General features: G+C 39.2%; 1 protein-coding gene across 5 annotated transcripts in view; it reads right to left on the bottom strand.

Moving 5' to 3' along the window:
• The window catches only part of PAK3 (p21 protein (Cdc42/Rac)-activated kinase 3), a 227842-nt gene that overhangs the window by 12767 nt on the left and 190973 nt on the right, over positions 1-24102 (bottom strand). For all 5 annotated transcript variants that reach the window (XM_004685713.2, XM_004685712.2, XM_012727145.1 and 2 more), the window contains 5 exons: positions 14501-14549; positions 14083-14195; positions 12194-12311; positions 10708-10807; positions 10033-10229 (listed from right to left, as the gene is read on the bottom strand). In XM_004685713.2, the coding sequence (XP_004685770.1) occupies positions 10033-10229; positions 10708-10807; positions 12194-12311; positions 14083-14195; positions 14501-14549 (577 nt within the window). The remainder of the gene's footprint in view (positions 1-10032; positions 10230-10707; positions 10808-12193; positions 12312-14082; positions 14196-14500; positions 14550-24102) is intronic.

Below are 24102 nucleotides of genomic sequence, written 5' to 3'. Positions count from 1 at the left end.
TAACCATGGTTCTCCCTGGGTGGGGATTATCGGTGTCTTAATTTTTGAAATGTATTTTTCAATTTCCCAAACTTTTTACATCGCTCATATTACATATTTTTTTAAAAAATCTTCCAAAACACTCATGCCATTTGCAGTAACATGGATGGAGCTGGAAGGGATTATACTCAGAGACATAAGTCAGAAGCAAAAATAAAAATATGGGATAGACTCACTTAGAGAAGGAATATAGGGGACCGCAAAAGGGTTAGAGAAAAAAGATAAAGCTAGTAGGCAAATCAGAGTTCTGAGGCACACAGAACGGGAGGGAGAGGAAGGGGGTCAAAAAAGGGGAGGGAAGCACACAAGGGACTATGGTGATGGTGCATGGGTGAGGTGAGCTGGTGGTAGATTTTTGGGGATTACACCTGCAGTAAGAAATCAAATGTACAAACATGAACAGTGATGTAAGAAAATACAAAAACAATCATAAATCATAAGTACATTTAAAAAGCTATGGCATCTATTGATAATTTATACAAAATAATTGAGCTGGGACTATAGCAGCTTTGGTAGACAAAGTATTAAAACTCAGAATCTATAGAAGATAACCCGATAATGAAAGAGCACCTCTTCTGAGTTGAACAGGTATGGTATGTGGTCACTTCTGACACCTCCCTCCCCAATCTCACTCCATTCCTCAGTGCAGAGAAGGAAGCGCCTCCTTGAACAGTCTATGTAAGGGGACTCCACCACAGGGAGGGAGGCCGGGAAACAGATAGCTGCAGCATGTTAATCTGCTGCAGGCGACTACAGAGGGCAAAGGGAGGGAACAAGTGCCTTCTGGAAGGTGAAATGAATTCAGAGACTTAATCCTCTTTGGCTGATCTTGAATACGAAGGTGCTTTTTTTTTTTTTTTTTTTTTTTTTGGTTTAACCTATATATGTAAATACTTGTTTGCTCACATTATGCTTATTGCGGTAAAAGTAGGTTCACATCTTGGAAGGGGTGCTATGTTCAACCCTCTACAAATGTAAACTCTCACACCCTGCCCACCACCAATGCTCCCACAATCCTCCACCAAGTTCCAATGAGCCCCTTCTCTCCTCCTGTCCTACCTCACCACCCTCCCAGTCTGATTGCCAAAGGATGAACTCCTGCTCATTTGTGACAACATGGATGGAAATAGAATAATGCTAAGTAGTGAAATGAGTCAGAAGGAGAAAGACAAGTACCGGATGCAGTCAGTCAAGCCCAAGCCAATAATAAACTCCTAACAACTGACTGCAAAACAGAAGGTGCTGTTGATTAATCTTCTGCTACATCATTAAATAAGGTCTATTTAAATTCCTAAAATGAGGCAATATAGGCCTTATGACCTACTGACCTTATTGATATTAGAAAGACAACCTTTGGCAAAAAATGGTAGCTTTCTTTCTGGTTATGCACATTACCTGGAAGTCTGATGTTCTGGAGTTCTTAATAACTGTAAATCTCTTGGCAATAACACACAAACATTGTCGTCTTCACAAACACTGAGGTGAAACTAAATTTACCTAAGTACTCAGAGAAAACTACTTTACCCAGTTGAAGGAATAATTCAATTTATTTTATTGGCAATTTCCTCAGTTAAAAAAGATCAAAGCAGTCCTCTTAGAAGTTACCACATTTTTCCAAAGAGGTCCCAAAGCAATCCATATGTACCCAATAAATTTTCATTCAGGCAGTTTTGCAACAGGACTAACCATTTAATTAAAAAGTTTGAGTTTGTGACTTCAGTTCATTATAACAGTTTATAAAGTTTAGGATAAGATGTTAGAAAACAAACCAGGGACTGACATGGAAATGTGTTAGTTACCGCCAGAGCCCCAGCACTTTACAGAGAGGATAAGGCGTGGTACAAACATATCTTTCTATATTGAGTGTTTGGGATTCAAAACACATGTCCACAAGGAAACCATGTTATATATGATGAGCAAGCCCCCAACTAGCCCATAAAAATCTATTTAACATACACTGAACCTGAATTATAGAAGGTCAAAAGGGATATATATATATATATATATCTCAATCTCAATATTTAAATTGAAAGTATGTTCATGGGAAGTACTAAGTCAATATGCACTAAATGATGATTATTATTAGCTCATCTCAGTGAACGATGAACTTATAATAGTAAGGCAACTCCCCACGGTAGACTGAATTATGACCCCCAAGTGACAAATGAAGAAACTGAGGTCTATGGAGTTGATACAATAGCTACCCAACATCCCATGAGTAACAATGAGGGAGTCAATATTTCAATCCCGGCAGTGTGAGTGTAGAGTCCTGCATCTGGCCGGAGCCCAGCACCACCTTGCTCTCTTCCAGGCTCTGCTGTAAGAGAGCCGGGGCAGCAAGGGTTCTTGAGAAATGAGGCACATGGAACATAAGCAATGCCACCTCTGCTTCCAGAGGAGATGGAAGCTCTCCAGGTCATCCACTGCCTACGTGCTCAAAAATGGGGCACAATGGGCAGGAACCCAGTTAGAGGAGTTGCACGCTGTTATTTCCCAGTGTCCACATTAAATGTATGTTGAACATTTATACTTGCCAATTTTGTTGTATAATAGTTCTCAAACTTATGAGAGGAGGCTTTGTTGCTGTTGTTTAATCCTTAAAAATCACTCTGGCTGGCTGTTGCTTGCAACCTACTGCTGTCCTGGTTCCATTCACATTTTGGAATTTTCAACTAACTTTGAGTGTTTTATGAGAGATTTGGCAATGAGTGACTTGACACCTTATGACATAGTTTACTCATGGCCTGGGATTTCAGAGGTTAAAGGTCAGAGTGTATTGTTGCCTCTGATGTGTTTATGGAGTTCATTAAAGACCCTGACATTTCTTTCTTTCCAAGAAGACAGTAAATGGAGCCAGATCTGCCCCACAAATTAATAAAAGTAACATTATATGCCACACTTGGACTCACACAACACAGAGTCTAGTGTGATAACTGAATAAGCAATATGGTCTGATTTACTCCCTACTTGTGTTGCATAGTAGTTCTCAAACCTATGGGCGGGGGGGGGGGAGGGAAGGGGGTTGTTGTTTAATCTTTAAAACGCCATTTAAAATGAGCCTATTATAGATCTGTGCCCTTCTCGGTTAATGGTAAAAGGTAATTAGGTACCACTGACTGATTAGGTGTTGGCCTGGCTCTACAGTGCTCCTTTCAAGCATAAATGACTGGCCACTGCCAGAAAATAAATACCAGATGACTCTGACAATGCATGCACTCAGTCTAATCTCTCAGGATTAATAGTGCTTGTCAAGACACATGGAACAGGCAACATGTGCTCAGGAAGGAGCTCTGGGCAGCCCAAGCAGCACCCTAGGATTAGAACCACAGGGGATTTAGAAGTAGGTACAGGGGTAGGAAAGAGACAGAAAAGAAACTAAAATGGAGCAGGAAGCAAAGGAGAAAACCTATGAGAAGCAGAGGGAACAGGGGAACTCGGCAAAGATGGGAGCCAAAGGACAATGCAGAGAGAGTGTGGCTGGTTGAGTGAAGAACAAGAGATACGAAGATAAAGACTAGGAAACCAGAGATGTTAGGAAGACCTGGATTCTATTCTGCCACTGCCTTTGAGTGAAAAGAACAAAGAAATGGGGCAGTTCTTTTCACTCAAAATTTCTAAAGCTTTGCATATATTCAGTATCACCAATTCCCTCACCTCTTATTTTGCTTACACGCCACAACTACAACTAATTTTTAGTTCTAATGTACCCTCCCTGTATATCTGTCCACATCTCATTTCAGGATATTAGAGCAGGAAAGACTAACCACCTGATTATGTAAGGCTTTTCCAAATGACCATTTTAGGATCAAAGCAGCTGAATTGTGATATGATCTGTGAAACTGGCATTAGCGCTTGTGTGAACTGGTTTCAATTTCTAGTTTATTTGGATTTCTGCAGAACAGTTCTGTACACAGTAACATACAATTCTTCCTATCACACAACAAGTGTAGACCACGTGTTCTTGCAGCGTTAGCACCACAGTGTCCTTGCCTGACTTCTCCCTGAGAGTTGGGTCAAAGTGGGATTGCTTAGTCCTGCACAGTGTATGTCACACATGAAAGTCTATTTCCTACCTGCAGCCTAAGAATAGAGAATTGGAACAAGAGACACTTGAGTGTCCCTTTTCAGTCAAGTTAATCTCAGGTGCATGTCCAATGCAGAAAAATTAATTAAAGAGAATCTGTTCTATTGTAATCAACCTCCCATTGAAGCGCAAGGAACTCTATGGAATTCAGGATTTGGTGGTGTCCAATAGTAACAAATGATCTTGCAAATTCCATTTGTTTGAAGCAAAATGGAATTAGAGACCCAGAGAGGAGTAATCTGTCTTATACGAGCTCATGAAGTTCCTGACTAGCAGATCGGGGAATAGAATTTACTTCTCCACTGAGATAACACAGAGATTTGCAAGACACACCACAAAGCAACTTGTATAGATACCCTAGGAAATTCCCCTCACATGCACCACTGACCACTCCTAGATGAGAATTGCTGATGAATTTTGCCATCTAAGCATGGGGTAGTTCTTTACTGGAAAAAAAAAGGGGAAAGGACAAAGGGAAGGAGGAAGAAAGGCAGGAGCAGGCTGCAACGAAAAGGTCAGCACGATTTCCAGAATATTAAAATGTTGGCTCTTGCCAGCTACAGAGCTAAAATTGCCTTAATCAAGTTACCTTTTTGTGCTTTGAGGCTTATGTAACACACCCAAGAGTATCATTTTATCAGAACACAAAGAGTCTTCTAAAATAAGGTTGCAACCAGGTTGGAAAGGTATATTTTAAAATGGTGACAAACATGAAAAATGGTCTGTACTTGTCAAGAAGATCCCAGTTTTCTTGGTGGTCATTTTTCACTGGCAAAAACACATTTAAGAAGCCACAGAATAAAACATGTGAATGGGTATTTCAGTGGGCAAATGTCCATCATCACACTCTGTGATTTTCTGTTTGGAAGGAACTTCGATTTCCAGGGACTTAAGTACCTAGGTCTGGTACCTATTAGGACAATAGACATGCATTCTTGGCTAATTCCCAAGCCATGCTTCAAGGACACTGAGGAATGACATGATAATGGCAGGATAAAGGAGAGTCTTGGCAGGTCCCTGATCGCCACATTTTAAATCTTTCTTTTCCCTCTTCTTCACCTGGTCAGAGGCCCTTGGATTTTAGTATGCTGTGGAATCAATTTCTCCTTTGGCTCACTTCTGTGTTATAACTCACGAGTTTGAGCTGTCTGCTTCTGAATTACAATCTAAATGAGAATTGCAGCTTTCTTATGGCTAAGTCCCATTTTCCTATGCTAAATTCCTGACAACCAATGATTCTTAAGAACTGTCTATCTTTTGACAGGCAGTATTTTTTTCTTATTAAAAAGAAACCCTGTTACTGTTCTATAATTATTTTGGTTGCATTTATCCCAACTCAGCCCAGCTTTCAGGCATAGATTTGCCCTCAAAGTAGCAGGAGTGTCAACAAACCATCAATAAACCTTGTTGTTCCATAGTGGCTTATGGAAAAAGAAGGGAAGGCTCCCAGCTCTTCCTGAAATACATTCAAAACAATATTGACTGAGTGCTAGCAAAGTATGCTTGCTTCTCTGGTGCACAGGAAGTTTATGTCTGACTTTGATTCCAAATGAGCACGCGCCATCAAATCCAGACATTCCAATCCACAGCAAGGTTCCAGTGGTTGGAGGGAACCAGAAGCACTTTGCTATTTTTTTTTTTTTAAGTTGCTAGAGATTCTCTTCTCCCGCCTAACTCCCTTCCACAGCTATGTAAGCTCACTAGAAATTCCCTGGTACTGTAATAAAAAAAAAGTAAGACTAGCTAACAATTGTGTAGTGTGTTAAGTGTAGAGAATGGGAGTAGGAAACTTCCTGCTATAGATTAACAGGTCTGATGGAGAGGTGTGCCCTCCCTTCTCCCAGGTCATACAGGAATGCACTCATCATCAGTACTCAGATTGATGGCTTTATTACCATAAATGTGTGCCACGTACTCAGAACCTGGGAGAAACAACATTGAGAAATAAAATGGTATATTGTGGAAACAGATGCTGAGTTAATGCCTTTTCTTGTTGTTGCTTTTTAACTGGACCGGTAAATCAGAATGCCATAGAATGCATCAGGATTTTCAACAAAGTCTTGACAGTTATACATGACATTTTAAAAGGTGAAATGATAAAGTGTGGGCAGAATGATAGCATCCTGTTTTCTGGTTGAACAACCATTCTGAAAGAGGACTGATGAATTGTTTGCTGGTCTGGATGCATTCTGTAAAGGGTTTGTCATAGAGCTTCGCATTTGGTCTAATCCAGTGAGAGAATCTGGCATCACTGGTTCTTAAGCTCCACGATGATGCAAATATATAAAGAAGAAAACCACTGGTATAGGATCCCTGGTGCACATGGTAAGACACATCCTTTTCATCATTAAGAGGTCTGTTGCTGATAGTTTCACAGATGCTTAAAACAAGGGCAGAGTGAGAACTTACAGTTCAACTCGTATAAAAGTTTAGAAAATCATACATTAAGAAAGGGTTCTAGCCACAGGGTGTAATAAAGACGTCAATTGGATGTTGCTGAGACATTTCCCAAATACCAAATTCCATCAAGACTCACTGACAAGAACAGCTCCATTATGTGTGAATGCAAAGTTAATAAAAAAGGCACTCTCTGGATGTTGAGAGAAAAAAAAAAAGCCAAAGAATGATTTTATGAAATTATTGTAATCCCTCATTTAGAATCAGGTCACTATAATCACAGGTTTTAAAAAAATATGTCTTCAATTAACAAAATCTGAGATGAGCAGAGCACCAACATTTGATTTGCATTGTCACAAAAAAAGTTCTATATTAACCCGAGTCAATTTGGCAAACAAAACAAGGCACTTTATTATTGGCGGCTTTGAAAAATATGTCCATGGGTCACAGAACAACATGCTCAAGGCCAATTATTTTGAGTGTAAAGACTTCAGGCAGTAGGGGATAGTTAAAAGCTTGTCTCCTCTCTGTCTCTGGAAGGGTACCAACCTCATAACATAAGTACAGTTAATAACTCTGTGACCTTTATGAGGCATTTCATGAGCAAGTTACGTTAATTAGTACTGAGCAATTCACATTTAAAAATTCCCAACCGCTATACAAGTAGACAAAAAATCAGTAATTCCTTGCAGCAGGAATGTTCAACAGGCAATATTCATAGACAATTTGCTCAATTGTAACTGACACAACAAAGACACAAAGCCACAGTTAAACACAGACAACCTTCAAATGTATTGTCCCAGACTTTCACTTTTCCTGTTCATGGTCATATGTACTGCACTGTCAGAACTCTCTACTTCTTGGGTGGACAGGTGTGTAGCCAAAGTGAAGGGGAAGTATTAGGATAAAGTGGGGAGTCCCACCTGCCTTCCTGAATGGGAAAAAGGCACTCTAAGGATTCTTTTTTCCTTCTCCTTTCCCACTCTATATTCCTATATAACCATGTGTGTGTGTGTTTCCTATAATTAGCCAGACACTCTAAGGCACTAGTTCATTCCTTTAGTAACCCCATAAGATAGATATTATCCCTACGGCACACAGCGAAAACAGACTTACAAATGTGACTTGCTGAAGGTTAAAGAGCTTGTATAAGGGTTAGGGAGCCAGGATGCAATGAAATCAACATGGATGGGATGTTTTCACATCACCATGCTACTGTCTAGCACTGTCTTCCTTCCGCTTCTTTCTTCCTCAAAGCCTAAAGTGGTGGACAGGTGGCGGTACTGAAAAATATTTTTAAAAGGGGAAGGCTAACCTTGTTGTCTTTCATACCTTTCCTGAAGCCCAGTGATTTTCTATTTTCCCATGTATGGGCCCATCACTAGGGTCCAAGAAAACACAAGCTTTTCCTTTCCAAGTTCCCCATGGTTTCAGTGATTGTCCACTTCTAGCCCCAAATAAGGACATATAACCTGAGACATTGTGCTTCCTTTCAGAGAACAAGAGTGCACCACATTTAAAATCAAAGTTAAAGTACTTGTGGCATCTGGCAGCTCAGAGAGGCTGAGGGCTGGCCTCACTACAGCCTTGTTCACTGATTCCTTGGAAGTTGGTCACACATGAGAGTAATGAGCAAAGTTAGAGCAAATCTTATCTGTGGAATTCAGCTGGGTGGTCTTCCCAAGGGCTCTTTTTTGTTATAATGTTGGCTTCCTCAATTTGGTGGTTTGTTAATCTGCAAATACTTGCTTAGATATACAGCTATGAGTTCCAAGAGACAAGTTGTTAATTATGAGTTCTAATCCCAGGCTAGAAGATGCCTACGAAGATTAAAACTTATTTCCTTGTTTTTCAACAACCGCCTAGCTCAAGAGCGATCAATTCTAATTGGGAAACTGAAGAAGGCAATAAATGCGTTACTGAGACCCATTGCTTTACAGAGCCATTTGTTTAATCCTTAAATTCTGCAGGTTGTAAATTAGTCATTAGAAGGCAGAAAACAAACTAGCCATAATCCATTTAGTGCCTCCAAACTCCGAGGACCTGAAGGAGGAAATCCATGGAAACAAGAGGCTTAATGTGTTCTTTCACTGCTATGTCTTAATGGGCAAATGTGGTTAAATAATAAGGACAAACCCAAGTAATTACCCTGATGCGCTGGTCCACAGGTCAGGGGTAGGCTTGATTAAATTCATGGAGGGCTGACCCATAAATGGTGGGAAAATGCCCCTTCTCTTCCACTCAGCTAATCAATGCACACATCTCACTTCCAGATTGTTTCATGAGAGCGAGCAATAGCCCATAGCATTCATTAGGGCATTCATTCCTATCTCTTGTTTTTTTTTTAATCAATGTAGGGATTAGGACAAGAGGACAAGTACTCAAAAGGAGTTACAAGGAGGAGAGGATGAAGCTGTGTCTTCCATGCATGGAGAACGCAGCTCCCAAATGCAAACTGTTCAACTGCAAAAAGAACTAGACAATGAGCTTGGAGGCCCCTTTACATATATGCAGAAAAGCCACACATATTTGGCTTGAAAATTTATAAGTTTAACATGTAACAACTAAGGAAAATGGCTTGCATATATCAAGGGACAAATTCAATCTTAGGTCTAGTGCTAATGATATGCAAGATATCTCTGGCATTGACATGCTGCATGAGTTTTAAGAGTAGAATTAAATTTTTTTTCAAAAATGTGATCACACACACACACACACACACACACACTCACACTCACCCTCACCCATGGTTCCTGGCTCACCCTTAAGCTACAGAAAGTGGAAGAGCTCACTTCAGAACTGAGCTAGTATCTCTTTCACACTCCTTTGCCTCTCCCTCTCATGATCAACAGGCACTGAGTAAAGATGGTGGCATTAGGCCATGGAATGGAGTTCTTCTCTTTGTGGAGGTAACCGGATGGTATAAGGATCTAACTTGTGACTCTGAAGTAGAAACTTAGTTACCAACACAAACTAGTTTCATTCATTTTCTGCTTGACAGCCTAATTAAGTTTTGTGATTTCACCAGGCTGGCTCTGTGTCTATCTTGTGTTCCATTCAATAGCCACCAAAATGTTGTTGCTCAATAAATCATTACTGATAATGAAATAAAATCTAATTTACAAAAATTATAGCTGTTCTGGAAAGACATTTATTTACTTTGTTAAAGCAATTACAAAGCAAGTGTTTCCTAGATAGATCATTTAACCATGACATTTATAAAAATATGTTTTCCTACAGCTTGTTTTTTTAAAAAGCTACATTCTTTTAAACAGTAGGAAATCACACCACAGAATTTAAAGATACGTGCCATTAGAAATACTGATCAGAACAATTGAGAAAACTTTTGAGATATATTGAGATAAACTGAAAAAAAAGTCAAAAGAACTGTGGAAATTGTAACTGGCAGTGTTTAATGCACTTGCTCCAGGGAAGAGCCCATTGGAACCTTTCTTAGCAGAGGCCTTTTCGCTTCCCTGGGGATGAAGTACCTGAGTTTCCTTTTGACTTACCCTGAGTGGATTTTCATTAAGGTAAGGGGGTTCACCTTCCACCATCTCGATTGCCATAATTCCCAGTGACCAGATATCAACCTTCGGGCCGTAGGCTTTTCTCGTCACCACCTCAGGGGCCATCCAGTAGGGCGTGCCCACCATAGTGCTTCGTTTACTTTGCTCAGGGGTGATTTGAGCACAGAAACCAAAATCAGCTATAGAGAAGAAAAATGAGTGATGATCCTCTTAAGTTCTTTTTCCTTTACAAAACTTGCATGCAGACATGGCTCTACCGTCCTAACTGCACATCTCATATGCTTTTGTTAATGGATGGCCCAGCTGGTCCTAATTTTGAAAGGATCTGAAACAACTGATATGATGTCATTTTGACCAGACCTTCATTTGTTTCTCCCCTCATTATGGTCCCTGCCAACTTTCAGGATTTTTCAGTTTCCTAATTAGGTACATATCTTCAGCAGATGAAGGTCACTAGAAAATCTGAAACATTAAATCCAAAACTCTGGTCATGAACTGAAGGATCACAGAGTCAGAAACATTCCTGACTTCAGACTGGGCTCTAAATGCTTTCAAATCAATCACATTCAGTCATCATTATTTTGTCAAGATAGACCATGGCACAGGAGAATATCCCCAATACTCCCTCAAAACACCATCTGAAATCAAAATACCTACTCAATTTAACAGAGCCATCCATCCCAAGGAGTATATTGTCACTCTTTATGTCTCTATGGATCACTTGGTTTGAGTGTAAGAAATCCAAAGCTTGCAGGCACTATTTAAGCAGAAAAAAAAAAAAAAGCTCTAATTATATCACAAAGAATTAAAAACTTTTTGGTTTCTTTTCTACATAAACTTTAGGCAAGGGTATATATATATATATATATATATATATATATCATTGGGTGTTGGCAAGTGAAAAAGGATACTAAATGTAACACCATTTAAAATCACATCACATGGATGTCAGTGATGCTACATTATACATTGGAAGGTTCCTTAGTCAGATGAGGACATGAAATGTGTTAAGTAGCCCTGGGTTGTTCATGCGTACCAATTAACCATTCGCATAATTATACTTTGGCCAAGTTAGCTGGAGGCTATGGATCAGTTTGTTCTTTCAAAGATGTAGTAAGTTTCTGTGTGTATGGTATTATTTGATTTAGTACGTCTGGAGTGGAATACAGGAATATGTATTTAAAACAAGCTATTTCTGATGAACAGCCAGGTCTGGGAAACCCTTTCAGCTATGAAGTAACAATAGGTATTTGTTTGGCAACAGCTTTGTATGGCAACACTAAAAATTGGGTACCACAGAATTGGGCTTAAGTATTTCCCTGAACATTATGTTTGATTTATTATGTGAATATAAAATACTTGTGTTTCAAGTAGATATGTGTGTTTTGGGAAAAGGAAATGGGGATTAGAGGATAGTTAAGGAAAGAGGAAATTTAAGTGAATAGTTGAAGACGAAAAACAAGGAAAGATGATCTGGTGTTGTTTCCCTATCATTGGTTTTCAAGCTTCTGTGGGTCAGAGCTCCTACTTCCTGCCTACAGAAAACCTCAATCACAAGAACAGGGTCAGGGGTAATACCCAAGGTGAGACTCCAGTGAGGAATGCATTTAATACAGCAAGTAATTAATATAATAAAATATCTTTAGCTTGAAACTGTTATAGGAAAAAAGGCAGAAACACAGACTGATTGCTGGGCTACAGAGGATGTCTGCATTGTTCTATGTAACTTGCCTTCTAGATAATGATGGAATAATGATGTGGCCTGTACCTTACATGGCTCACATTGCACATTCAGGACAAAAGAACTCCCACATAAAACTTTCCACAAACCAGAAAGAAGTTCCCCTGTTTTCCAGGTTCACAGAGACAATAGCATGCAGGCGTAAACATGTTCTCCCATGAATAGCATGAGACTGAGAGAGGTCCACAGAAAGACAACCAAAATAAACAAAGCACTGGGGATGAAGATGCAGGGGGCAGGCTATTAGGTTAGGATTTAAACTGGATTTAGTCTCACCAATGTTTTTTCAGGAGGAAAGATGTACTGTTGTACCTTTGATGTAAACAACATTCTGAATAATCAGAGATTTTGAAAAACTGCCCATTTTGGTGTTCAGAGCCTCTAGAAATACTAATTTCTTACCTCTCTGCAGACAGCCGCTATCTGTCCTTCATCCATACAGGTCTCTGTTACCACATCAGTCAAAGAGCCACCAGCCAAGTATTCCATGACTACCCATAGTTCATCACCCACTAAGTAGCTACAACACGAAAAGAGAAAGATTTTTATTCAGACCTAAGGAAGTAGGGAGTCTCTGTTGAGAAGGCAAATTACTGTTAGTCTCTGCATTTGGCCATATCCTGCCAGAGGAAAATATCAATTATAGTTATAATTAGAAATTTCATTAGCATTAGTAGAGATATGAATGGAAAACTCAAAGGATCATCAGAGTTGACTGTACCATGGAGGAAGAAAAACAGCATAAAGACATCTGTTGATTGGTAGCTGTCAGTCATTCCATTATAAAACTAGTTTGAACGAACAGGGTCACTGGGTAGCTTTTTTTGACTAGCTCAAGCCATCATCTTGACTTTGTGGACTTAACTGGTCCCTGGTGTCTGCATTTATCTACCAAATATTTTGAAGCAGTCACTGAATCAAAGATACTCATGTTTGCAATTAAATTAATGTGCTGAAATCTCAGTTCTGACAGAAGTTAGTTGTGCCATGGCCATTATTTTCAAATAGCTACTGAGGGACATAACTCAAGTGTTCAAATTGGGGAGGAAGGTCACCAGAGCCCTAAGATTCAAGCAAATTCACACCATGTAGGGAGTCAGAAAGCACTTGAATCATATTATCAGGTTTTGCTTTCCTTTGTTCAGCAAGAGAGGGGAATTAAAGAAAATTGATCTCTGTGATTCCACCCTGACCTAATACCCACATCAATGCGAAGGAAGACTTTTCTGTCCAGTTGTGCTTAAAATGCTGTGTCTATAACTGGGAAGTTTATTTAAAATGAAAATCCACAGATTCCATCTTAATAGTTATGCAGAGCAGCCTAGAAATTGGTATATGTATATATACATATATATACATGTATATAGTATACTATAGATATACTATATACTATATGTATGTGTGTGTATGTATGTATATATATATATATATATATATATATATATATATATAGTATGCTTTATCTAGTATACTATATATACTTTACAAAATTACAAGAACAGATAGATCCCAGTTCACTCTCTTGTACTCTATTGCAGTTAAGGCTACGATACTTTATGAAACACTAAGTTCAACTGTGAAATCTGACCCTCCTTCCCTCAGCCCTTTCCTCCTACTTGTGTAATCCTGGCCTACCTGGAACAAAACACAGAAAGCAAGACCTTAAGTTGACTGAGGTCGTATACATAGTCTTACTTCTTTTGAACTCTTCCCCCACCCCAGTACACAGCACAGTGGTGCTAAACAAACACTTACTGCTATTGAATGACACAGATGTTAGCTTCAGTGAAGAGTTAGTGCTGTCTTTAAATGCCTATTTATAACCCTCTGCTAATACTAGCGATGAAAGAGACATTAATTATCTGGTCTACGAAAAAGGTTTGAGATTAAAGTCTCAATCCCTAGCTAGGCCTTACTGTCAGCTAATCACAAAGCACCCATTAAAGCAAGGCCATTGTAGCCAGCCTTCTTCATTAGACACCTAGAGACTGTGCTGGCTCCCAGCACACACTTGAAACTTAAAACACTGCCACTGTCTCCTGCAAGTGTTTGTGTTTCCTGCCAAAACAGAGTCAGGATCCTCAAAAGGAAACCACTGAAACGGCTCACATTTAGAAATAGGTCTTCAAATGTCTGATAAGTAGAAGAAGGTAAGTGGGTATAAATTAGCAGTAGAAATAACTCTTCTGTACATTTAAGAAATTGCAGAACAGACATCAGATATCAAATAACTTGCCAAGAAAATGGTTTCCCCAAAAGAAAACAAATACACAATGAGAGAACACACTTACCTATCTAAATAATTAACAATATTGGGGTTCTTATTTTCCCTCATGACCAAAATTTCATTAATAATTAATTCCTTTTTGGGCTGCTGCTGAAGGTTCATCTGCTTTATGGCCACCTGAAAGATGGGAAGATGAGAATTAATTACAATAATTAGACTGAACACACACATATTATTTGGCTGATACAGTGAGGCCAACACTCTGACTAGCCTCTTTGAGTCACTAGTCCACCAAACCACAGCCTCTCAATTTGCTCAAACGTGAGTAAACCAGCCACTTTAGATATTTTGGACACCAATGAAGTAAATCCCCATGTCAGCACAGTGCTACCCATTTCTTTATGCATAGATGCCATCAAAGAGGAAAACTGATCAATGTGAATAAAAGAAAATTAAAATCAGGATTAAATGTTAGTACTTACTTCTTGTCCTGTTGCAATGTCAAGTGCTGTATAAACGGTACCTGATGCCCTGTGAAGGGGAAAATTATCAAATAGGTGAGCAATCAGTGTGATCAATAGACTGCATTATTTTCAGGGAAACACACCAACCCAAGATTAAAGGATGAAGTAAAAAAAAAAAAAAAGAGCAGCCACTTTATATAGTAATTGCACCTGCAACAATTAAAAAACATCTTTTGAGGGGCTAAGAACTCTGTCAAATTTTCCGGTGGTTGTGCATGTGGCCTGACTTCTTTTGGGAAATTCCTGGAATATTGCTTGGCATTGCAACAATCAATACTGATTATACTTAAGAAGACTATGTAACCTTTGGCTGAGGCAACTATAAATTAATCTTCATTTGTGGCCTCCACAGTGGCATTTTCACATATTTCCAATTCTTTTTTTTTTTCATATTTCCAATTCTTAAGAAAATCTTCATCTGACAAATCAGTCCTTTTAGTGATATGTCACCATAGGATGTAGTAACAATGTGGCTTTACTCTTGAGTCATCTTTTTTCTACTTTGCTAAATTTTTAAACAGTTGCTACGATCTTGGTGGCACTCACACTTGGTTCAATCACAGGGTCCCCTTGCATTGCAAACAGAAATTGGCTAGTAAAGCTAAATTCCCAGTCACTTTAGGTAAAACCCATGTACATTCTGAACTACCTTATCGGCCCCAACCCCAACCCCAAGAAAACAGACATAGTCAATTTCATCGAAATGTTTATAGTGAATAAAGGAATTAGGATAGAGATCTGTTCAAGCATTGCAATGCTCTAACACTGCTCTCTAAACGTCCTGATAATTGTCATTTTCCCCTTGCTATTTATCCTTTCTTGTTTTGTTTTTGGAGTCAAGAATTTCTTTCCTTTGGCCAGTCATTGCTTTGCAATTAAGTACTATTCTGCATCCTGGATGAGTCAAAATATTTCTCAGAGCAGAGGCCTACAAGTTTACAGTCCCCACTCCTAGTTAATAAAAAGGAATATCCGAGACTCCCTTAAACAGAGATAAGAGTTCCAATATTTGCCCTAACATCATTAATGTGACCTTAGGCTAGTCACTTCCCCCTTTGTGTTTCAGTCTCCTTACGGAAAACAGTGATTTCTATAATGGTAAGCATACATTGAGCATGCTGTGCCTATCAGACCCTGTCCTAGGAAGCTCTTACAAGTTAACCTTATGTAAGTACGTGCCGTACTTCCTTACAGGTGAAGGAACTGAGAATCAGAGAGTTAACTAACCTGCCTAAGGTTGTATAGTTTACTCAAGTCCATTTGACTGTCTGACCTGTGAAATATAGGAAATGGGCAACTTTATTTTATTTATTTATTTTTTTAAGATTTATTTATTTTTGCATACAGAACTGGGGTACAGGCCAGAGGCTCAGGGGTGGTGAGAGGCTTCACCAGAGACAGAGTGGGGAGCAGAACAGGCAGATCGAGGAAGTACACTGCTGAGGGGAGCAGCGGGCGGGTCAGGAGAGGTCTGCCACGCCATGTGGTCACCTCCGGGGCAGGCGGGAATCGAACTCATGCGGAAGCGGCTTTAGATTCTCAGTGCTGTGCTTTAACCTGCTGCGCCACCAGGGAGGGCCGGGCAACTTTATTTTTAAGGTGCTTCTATTCTATGATCTAGAATCTGCAAACTCTACAGCCCTTGTCATTCTGTGTGGGTATTTAAGTATCATCTGAAACTAGACTGAAAAATCACAGTCATTAGGTGTCACCTAACCCAGGATTTGGTAACTTCAGAAACTACTTAGGTTGAAGGCTAATATCAAACAAATAAGTCTCTCAATGTTGTATGCTTGATATTCTGGGTTTAGTACTCACCAAGTATTTGACGAATGAATAAGCTTATAGAAGTGTTTGCAAGCAAGCATGCAATTGCAAAAATACCTTTTCTTTCCTCTAGGCATCAGCTCTCAAACAGTCCTGATACCAGGAGCCTGTCTTTAACTCCTTCTTCTGAACTCATAATTGCCTGCGTTTAGAGGAATGGGTATCTTGGACTTAATGTGCTATTTCAGCGGTGTGAGCCCTGAGCAAATTACTAGCAGAATAAGATTCTTTGAAAGTATTTAGCCCTCTACCCAGATGAGAGGAAGCCCTAATGTGGTAATTGCTAGGATCATTTGTAGCTGTTTCTGCTGTTGGTTTCAGCAAAGATGACTGATTCACTGAGCAATTTATTTGGCCCCAGTCAATCTCCCATCCAAAATATTCTTACAGATTTCTGTCCCCATCTTTAAAAAGCTCAGGGTACTAGAACACTTTTTAGAGGTTTCATGTCTACTTTTCCTGGGTGAGGTAGTTTTTACCTCTTTCTTTGGGTTTTAGAATGCCTTCATTAAATGAAACTATATATAGAAATCCCCGACACAAAATGGAAACTGCTCCAGTTAGACCTAGGATGGAAGAGTCCCCAAATTCCTGCCCAGATGACTTTCCCCTTATTTGACACCTCTGCCCCCCACCTCCAAGCCCATTTCCACTGTCCTGGGGCAAACCCTGTGATTGACTTGGCAGGCAAGGAGGATTAGTGTTTAACATCTCCAGAGCTTTACCTTTCAAGTCCTTAGTTTTTCATGTCAGGCTCCTCGGCATTTCGTTGTCTTAAAATTGCTAGAGTCCTAACCTTGGAATCCCAATATCCTGGGTTTTATGGCACTCAGTGGTATAGAATTGCCACAAATCCCTAATCCACAGAGGTTTAAAGACCTTGAAACTCTAGAACATTGGTTATTAACTCAAAAATGAATTTTTCTCCTCACTTAATGAATGCATGCGATTGTTTAACGGGAGCCATTTCCCTCGCCACCACAACACTTGTTTCCATACTGAAAATATTGCTATCCTCCTACACTCGACTTTTTCCACCCCCACACTGTGTATTTAGACATTTGTAATTCAGTAAGTTAGTGGTTGTCCCAACTTCTACTATTGTTGGATCCTCAGCTCAAACACGCAAAATCAGGTACAAATAAGCATATTAAAATATGCATATCAAAATCCCTGCCTCTACCTCTATCTTAGCAATCTTTACAATGTCTCTGCACCCCAGTCCATTGCCTTTCCACATTCCAACAACTTAGGATTCAACTGGTATCTATGTAAATCTCTTTTCTGCTCTTATTCATCCTTTAAAAAAATACTTTCCCCAAAGATTGGTTAAGAACAGTAGTTCTTATCCCTCTGCTCCAGTCTCCCCCAGCTTCAAACCCCATCAGATCACTAGTTGTGAAATCCTGGCTAGGTACTTTTTTTTTTTTTTTTTAAAGATTTATTTATTTATTTGTGCATACAGAACTGGGGTACAGGCCAGAGGCTCAGGGGCGGTGAGAGGCTTCACCAGAGACAGAGTGGGGAGCAGAACAGGCAGATCTACGAAGTACACTGCTGAGGGGAGCAGCGGGCGGGTCAGGAGAGGTCTGGCTCGCCATGTGGTCTCCTCCGGGGCAGGCTGCAGGCGGGAATCGAACTCATGCAGAAGTGGCTTCAGATTCTCAGTACTGTGCTTTAACCCGCTGCGCCACCAGGGAGGGCCGGCTAGGTACTTTTTTAACCTCTCTGTAGTTCAGGATTAAAGAGTTAATCCTGACATTTACATTTATATAATATACATTGTATGTTTATTCAATAAATATTAGCCAAAACAGCAATTATTAGTTTCATTGTCCCCAAATACATTCATTACATTCCCAAATTGAAGTCTGTGAACCACTAGGAATCTTTTTTCAGTATCAGGGAGATTTCAAGAAAGTTTGATGCTTTGAATTCATGATAGAAGTTCATTGTTTACTTAAGATGAAACTAATTAAATATCACATATTTCCTTTCAGCTAGAATTACATCAACTTGTGATTACATTCTTTATCACGTAGATCAAAAGCCTGAAGCAGCAGTTACATATATTATCCTTAATAAAGTTTGAGAAATAAACTTTTGATAGCTTAATAGTTATTCATAACCTAGAGATCACAAAGGCAAGCAATTGGTGGGATCCTTGAAGGGGAAGTTGGGAGCATTCTCCCTGTAATAAGTGAAGCACAGTACACACTAATGTATATTCCCAAGAAACAGTATTTGTGCCCATAAGCTATCACACCGATTCCCCAAAGATGAGTTTTGCAATAGCCTGGGGTATGCTATAGCATCTCAGAAAAAACAATCAATTACTTTGATAGAAGAAGTCATTAATGCATAGCACTCTAGGACATAAGGATGCCAGAAATCACAGAAAAAAAATGATGGAAGTTATACTCCTAATTCTCTGGTATATTGGGGTGGGTGTGCTAAAATGGCCAACATTTTCAATATGATTTTTATGACACTTAATTAGAATGATTTCTATTATCCCTCCATTCAATCTATACTGAAGCTGGATTGCTGTCCAGAGAATAATTTATTTACAATAGATATTTTGTTTATTCCAAACTTCAACCCCTAAGATGGTATAAAGAAATCATGCATTATTCGGACTCAAGGGTAAAAGGGAGATATCCAGTTTAACCTTCATTTTACAGATGACAAATCTCAAACCCAGATATTAGGAGGGCTTTGCCCGAAATGATACAACTAGTAAGTAACGAAAGTCTCCTTTGAGCAAGATATCTTTCAGTTAATTTATACCATTGTTCAAGAAAATTAAAACAATAGATTGTTCAACCATTAGGCCTCATCATTAATTGCAGAGTGATGAGTATGGCAGGGTCCTTGACATCACATTGGATGCTTTCTCAACAGTTTCTTCCTGACCTGGCCAACCACTTAATACTCAAATGGAAACACTGGCATATAGCCCAAAGACTCTAGGAAGAAACAATTTGATATTTTTCCCTTTTACTCCCAAGACAAGTTAATTTAATTACCAGCCATCTTCATCAGTTTTTGAAATTTCCTATTAAGAATCTGTGTCGAGTCATTATCTAGAGTAGTTGCCAAAGCAGCAACTTATAATAAAGATAAATCATTCTTATTTCAGCAAAGAAATGGATTAGAGGAAGGAAAGAAGGGCAGGGTAGTATGTTTGGGCAGCCTAGGAGAGACAGAAAATTGGAAGTGGACTAGGTCTCAATGGGAGTCAAGGTGGGAATGAGAGAGGGAGCCAGAAGGGAATATTCACATTTAGAGATTTACAAGTATAAATCTGGTGCTAATGAGGTCACAGTCAGAGATTTAATCTCCCTGAGGATGGCTATTTTTTAAATTTACTCCTCCTACTGCCACATTGCTGCTAAAAAAGGGTAGATTGTTTATTTAGACTGTACTTTCTGCCTGTTCTCTGTAAATGAATGATCTCACTAAATACAACTCTCTAATGCTCACCTGATACAAAATGAGGTAGGCTCTATTCTCCTCGTTTTACAAGTGAGGAAATGGAACTAAGAAATGTTAAGCATGTAACTCAAAGGTCACATGCTTTCTCAGCAGCCAAACAACAACAAAAAAGACACCTGAGTCCAAACGCTATGCTGTTAAGCATCACTTTGTGTGCTATTATACATCATTAGCATTTTTACAACAACGCCAAGTGTGAGTATGTTACATCCCAAAGTCCATGTGTCTACTCTGCTGAAGCACTGCCCCAATGTATTCCCGTGTCTCCAATTTTCTGCTCACCTGGTCCATGTGGCCTTCATGAGCCATTGAGTTTACCCCCGAGACTTGGTGTGTTTGATACCTTTGGTGTAGTCTTGCAAGACTGTTCTGTTTTCTGACTCAGCTTCTGAATGATCATGTGGCCAAGAGAACCCTGGACCTAGAATGGATTCTTAGGCCTGAACTTTATCTTTTGTTGAATATTCAAGCTACAGGAAGTACTTGTAGTCCCCTCCAAGAAATAGTCTTGCTATATTCATATACTAAAACATGAAAATGCTAGATATTATACTGCTCAACACTACCACACATGTACATGTATGTGGCATCATATGAACTTTAGGGCTCAGGAATAGTGATGACCAGAGTTAGCACTACACACAGTCACTCCTTCCAGAAAGGATCTTAGAGTGTTTTGTGTAATTTGCCTCTCAAAAATGCACCACTGCATTTAAAAAAAAAAGCTATGTAAAAATCTTATCATACTATATTTCGAAATACAAAAAACATGGCTATATTATATACCAGGTGGTAGAGTCTTTAGTAACTAGGATTATAAATGACAATGGGGAATTTTCTGTTTCTTAGGGCTTGACTTTTCCCAGAGTATTCATGGTCATCTAATTTTAAATAGAGCTGTAACACATTATGGTGTGGGGTGCTCAGTGGGTTATATAGTTCAGTGATAATGAGGCCACATTTACAGGGCTTAATCTCTGGAAATGCCAGATAACTCTCAGCCACTCACGCTAGCATTAAGTCTGAGCAGCTGTTTGCCAGTGTGTGCCATGGGTTTCAAGAGGGCCTAGACAGGAAAGGGGGGAGCGGATGGGTGGCTTTATACAAGCACATTACTATGGCTGGAAAAAACAACTCAAAGTGCAAACTCTGTTCATGGTGGCTGATTGAGTGGCATCATCTTTCTTTACAAGGGACAGCACACAACACAGTGCATTTAAGAGCATTAAGTAGAACAAAGAGCATCTTCCATTGCTCCATAAACACTGTTCTTCACAGATGCTAATGTATTTCCATTCTCTTTCACAAAGCCTTATTATAAAGCTCAGACTGCATCTATTTAGTGCCTCATAGCAGTGTTCTACCTTGTAAGGCCCAAAATAGATCTGATGAGGAAGCAAATACTTTTGAAATCACTTCTGTAAGCATACTAGACACCACCTCTGTTCTTGCCTGTATTTTCTTGAACAAAGAAAACCAAGTCAGAGGTTTTATTTTCAGTACTTATCCCTGGTTTCTATGTTGTATTTTGCTTTGCCGGAGTCTCTAAACAAGCTGTTATTTATCAAGTCCTTTCAGAATTAAGTTTCAAAACAATTCATCTTCCATATGGAAACTTCATGTTAAAATAAAGGGACCCTCTTCATATCAGAGTGAGAGAAACAATTGTGGAGATAAAGCTAAAAAAAAAAAAAAAAAACCTAACACGAGTATTTATTTTATCAAACCTTACTTATTTAGGGGCACAGAGAATGAGACTGCAAAAAAAAAAAAAGTTTGTAATTACCGATGATTTGGCAATATTAGCATTCTACATAATGAAAAGATTGGCAAAAATAAAAAAAAATCGAGATGCTAAACAAAATTACTTTGGCTGATAACACATCTTCATGCATAGGAAGAAAATAATTTCAAGCAACATTCCTATTGTCCCTTCCTGTCAAATTTAGCTATAAGGCTTACATAATTTTACAAAGAGCAATGCCATGCAACAGATACTTTGGCACAGTACCAGTATAACCGATGGATTTTTCAGGATAGCCTCTTGTTTCACTACACTACTTACTGTTTACAGTTCCTTTCTTATATAAATTGCCCTTTTGAAAATCAGTGTTAGGATGGGTTATTATTACAGTACTTTAATGCCAAGTGCGTGAATACAGCCCTGTTTGCAAAGATGTAGGCAAATAGGTATTTTCACACAGTGATTCCCTCCTTCTCTGCTGGGGATACATTCTAACAATACCCACAGGATGCCTGAAACCACAGATAGTACCAAACACTATCAACACTATGTTTTTTCCTAAACATACATATGAAAAAGTTTGACTTATAAATTAGAAACAGTAACAGGTGAACAACTGATAATAAAAACAAAAACAATTAGGGCCTCCCTAATGGCGCAAGGGGTTAAATCTCAGCACTATGAAACTATCTGCAGCACCTGAAGCACAAATTCAATCCTTGGCCAGGGAGCTGACCCCATGGCACAGCAGAACTTTTCCTGTCTCACCCACTGCTCTTCTCAGTAGTGTATTTTAGTAGATCTGCCAGTTCTGCTCCCCATTGTCTTTTGTGAATCATCTCACCCCACACCCAGACCTCTAGCCTGCACCCCAGTTTGCAGGCTAACTTTATTGTATGCATAAATAAATCACACAAAAATAGGACACTTTTTAACAGTATATTGTAATAAAAGTTACAGAAATATATTCTGTCTAAACATCTTGTTTCATGAAAGGCTTTGACTTAAAAAAAACCATAACTTTTTACATAATAACTCCACTTTTGGGAACATATTTTAAGTTAAATCTGCCTGAGATTGCTTATCTGTAAGGGTCTTCATTGAAGACTGGTTTATAATAGCAAAACATCAGAAATTAAATGTCTATTATTGGGAGTGTGATGAAATATATTATGTTCTATATTGGCAACAAAACACTGCACATTATTAAAAAGAATGGGGCAGTGACATGGAACCATCTCTTAGACAATGACACAGAACAGAAATAGTCACTACTTGTGTTAAAAATAACCACAAAACAGGCCCTCCCTGGTGGCGCAGCGGGTTAAAGCACAGCACTAAGAAGCTAAAGCCACTTCAGCATGAGTTCGATCCCTGCCCTGGAGGTGACCACATGGCGTGGCATATCTCTCCTGACCCGCCCACTGCTCCTCTCAGCAGTGTACTTCATCAATCATCCTGCCTGCTCTCCACTCTGTCTCGGGTGAAGCCTCTTACGGCCCCCGCAACTCTGGCCTGTACCCCAGCTCTGTATTCAGAAATAAATAAATCTTTTAAAAAAGTTTTATATAAAAAACCAGTAACAATTACTGGAAGTTGAAGGCAACTTTTCACTATCTTCTGAATGATTTACCATGTCCAGTTACTACTGATTTTAAAAAATTAAATTCATAAAAATGGAGCTTCCATATGACCCAGCAATCCCACTCCTAGGTATCTACCCAAAAGACATAAAAACACTGATTCAAAAAGATACCTGCATCCCCATGTTTATTGCTGCTTTATTTACAATTGGAAAGACATGGAAACAACCCAAATGCCCAAAAGTGGATGACTGGATTAAAAAGATGTGGTACATATACACATGGAATATTATTCAGCAACCAAAAAATAAATAAATACATGCCTTTTGCAGCAACATGGATGGAGCTGGAAAAGATCATGCTTTGTGAAATAAGCCAGAAAGAAAAGGAAAAATACCGGATGGTTTCACTCATAGCAGGAGTATAACTGACCAGGCGAGAAAATAATAATGAACAGTTACAGACCAGAGACATTTTATGGGGGTGGAGTGGGGTGTGAGATCAAAAACAGTGGGGGGAGGGAAATGCACTGGATTATAGTGATGGCACATGGGTGATCTGGTGATGGGAAGCCCATGGGGATTACAACTGAGATGAAAAAATGAACAAAATGATGTAAAAATAAACAATTATATTATTTTTAAAAAATTAAATTCAAACTGTAAGGGGGAAATGATGTCCTGAATGAACTCTACAGATACAGGTTTTGTGGGTTCCACCCCCCACTCCAGACTCAGAATTACAAATCCCAGCATCACTGAATGGAGGATTGCTGGGTCCCATGGGTGGGGTTAAGCAGCATTGCTTGTTATAAAACCAGACATGCGGGCTTTGGGGGTCTCTTGGCCTTTTGGCTCACGGCTTGTCTCTTTGGCTTTTCACCGCTCCCAGTGTGTTACTGGGGTTCT

Source organism: Condylura cristata, unplaced genomic scaffold (assembly GCF_000260355.1).
Source record: "Condylura cristata isolate star-nosed mole 26May11 unplaced genomic scaffold, ConCri1.0 scaffold00019, whole genome shotgun sequence".
Lineage (NCBI taxonomy): Eukaryota > Metazoa > Chordata > Mammalia > Eulipotyphla > Talpidae > Condylura > Condylura cristata.
Note: the sequence above shows the minus strand (reverse complement) of the source record. Positions and strands in the feature narration are given on the sequence as shown.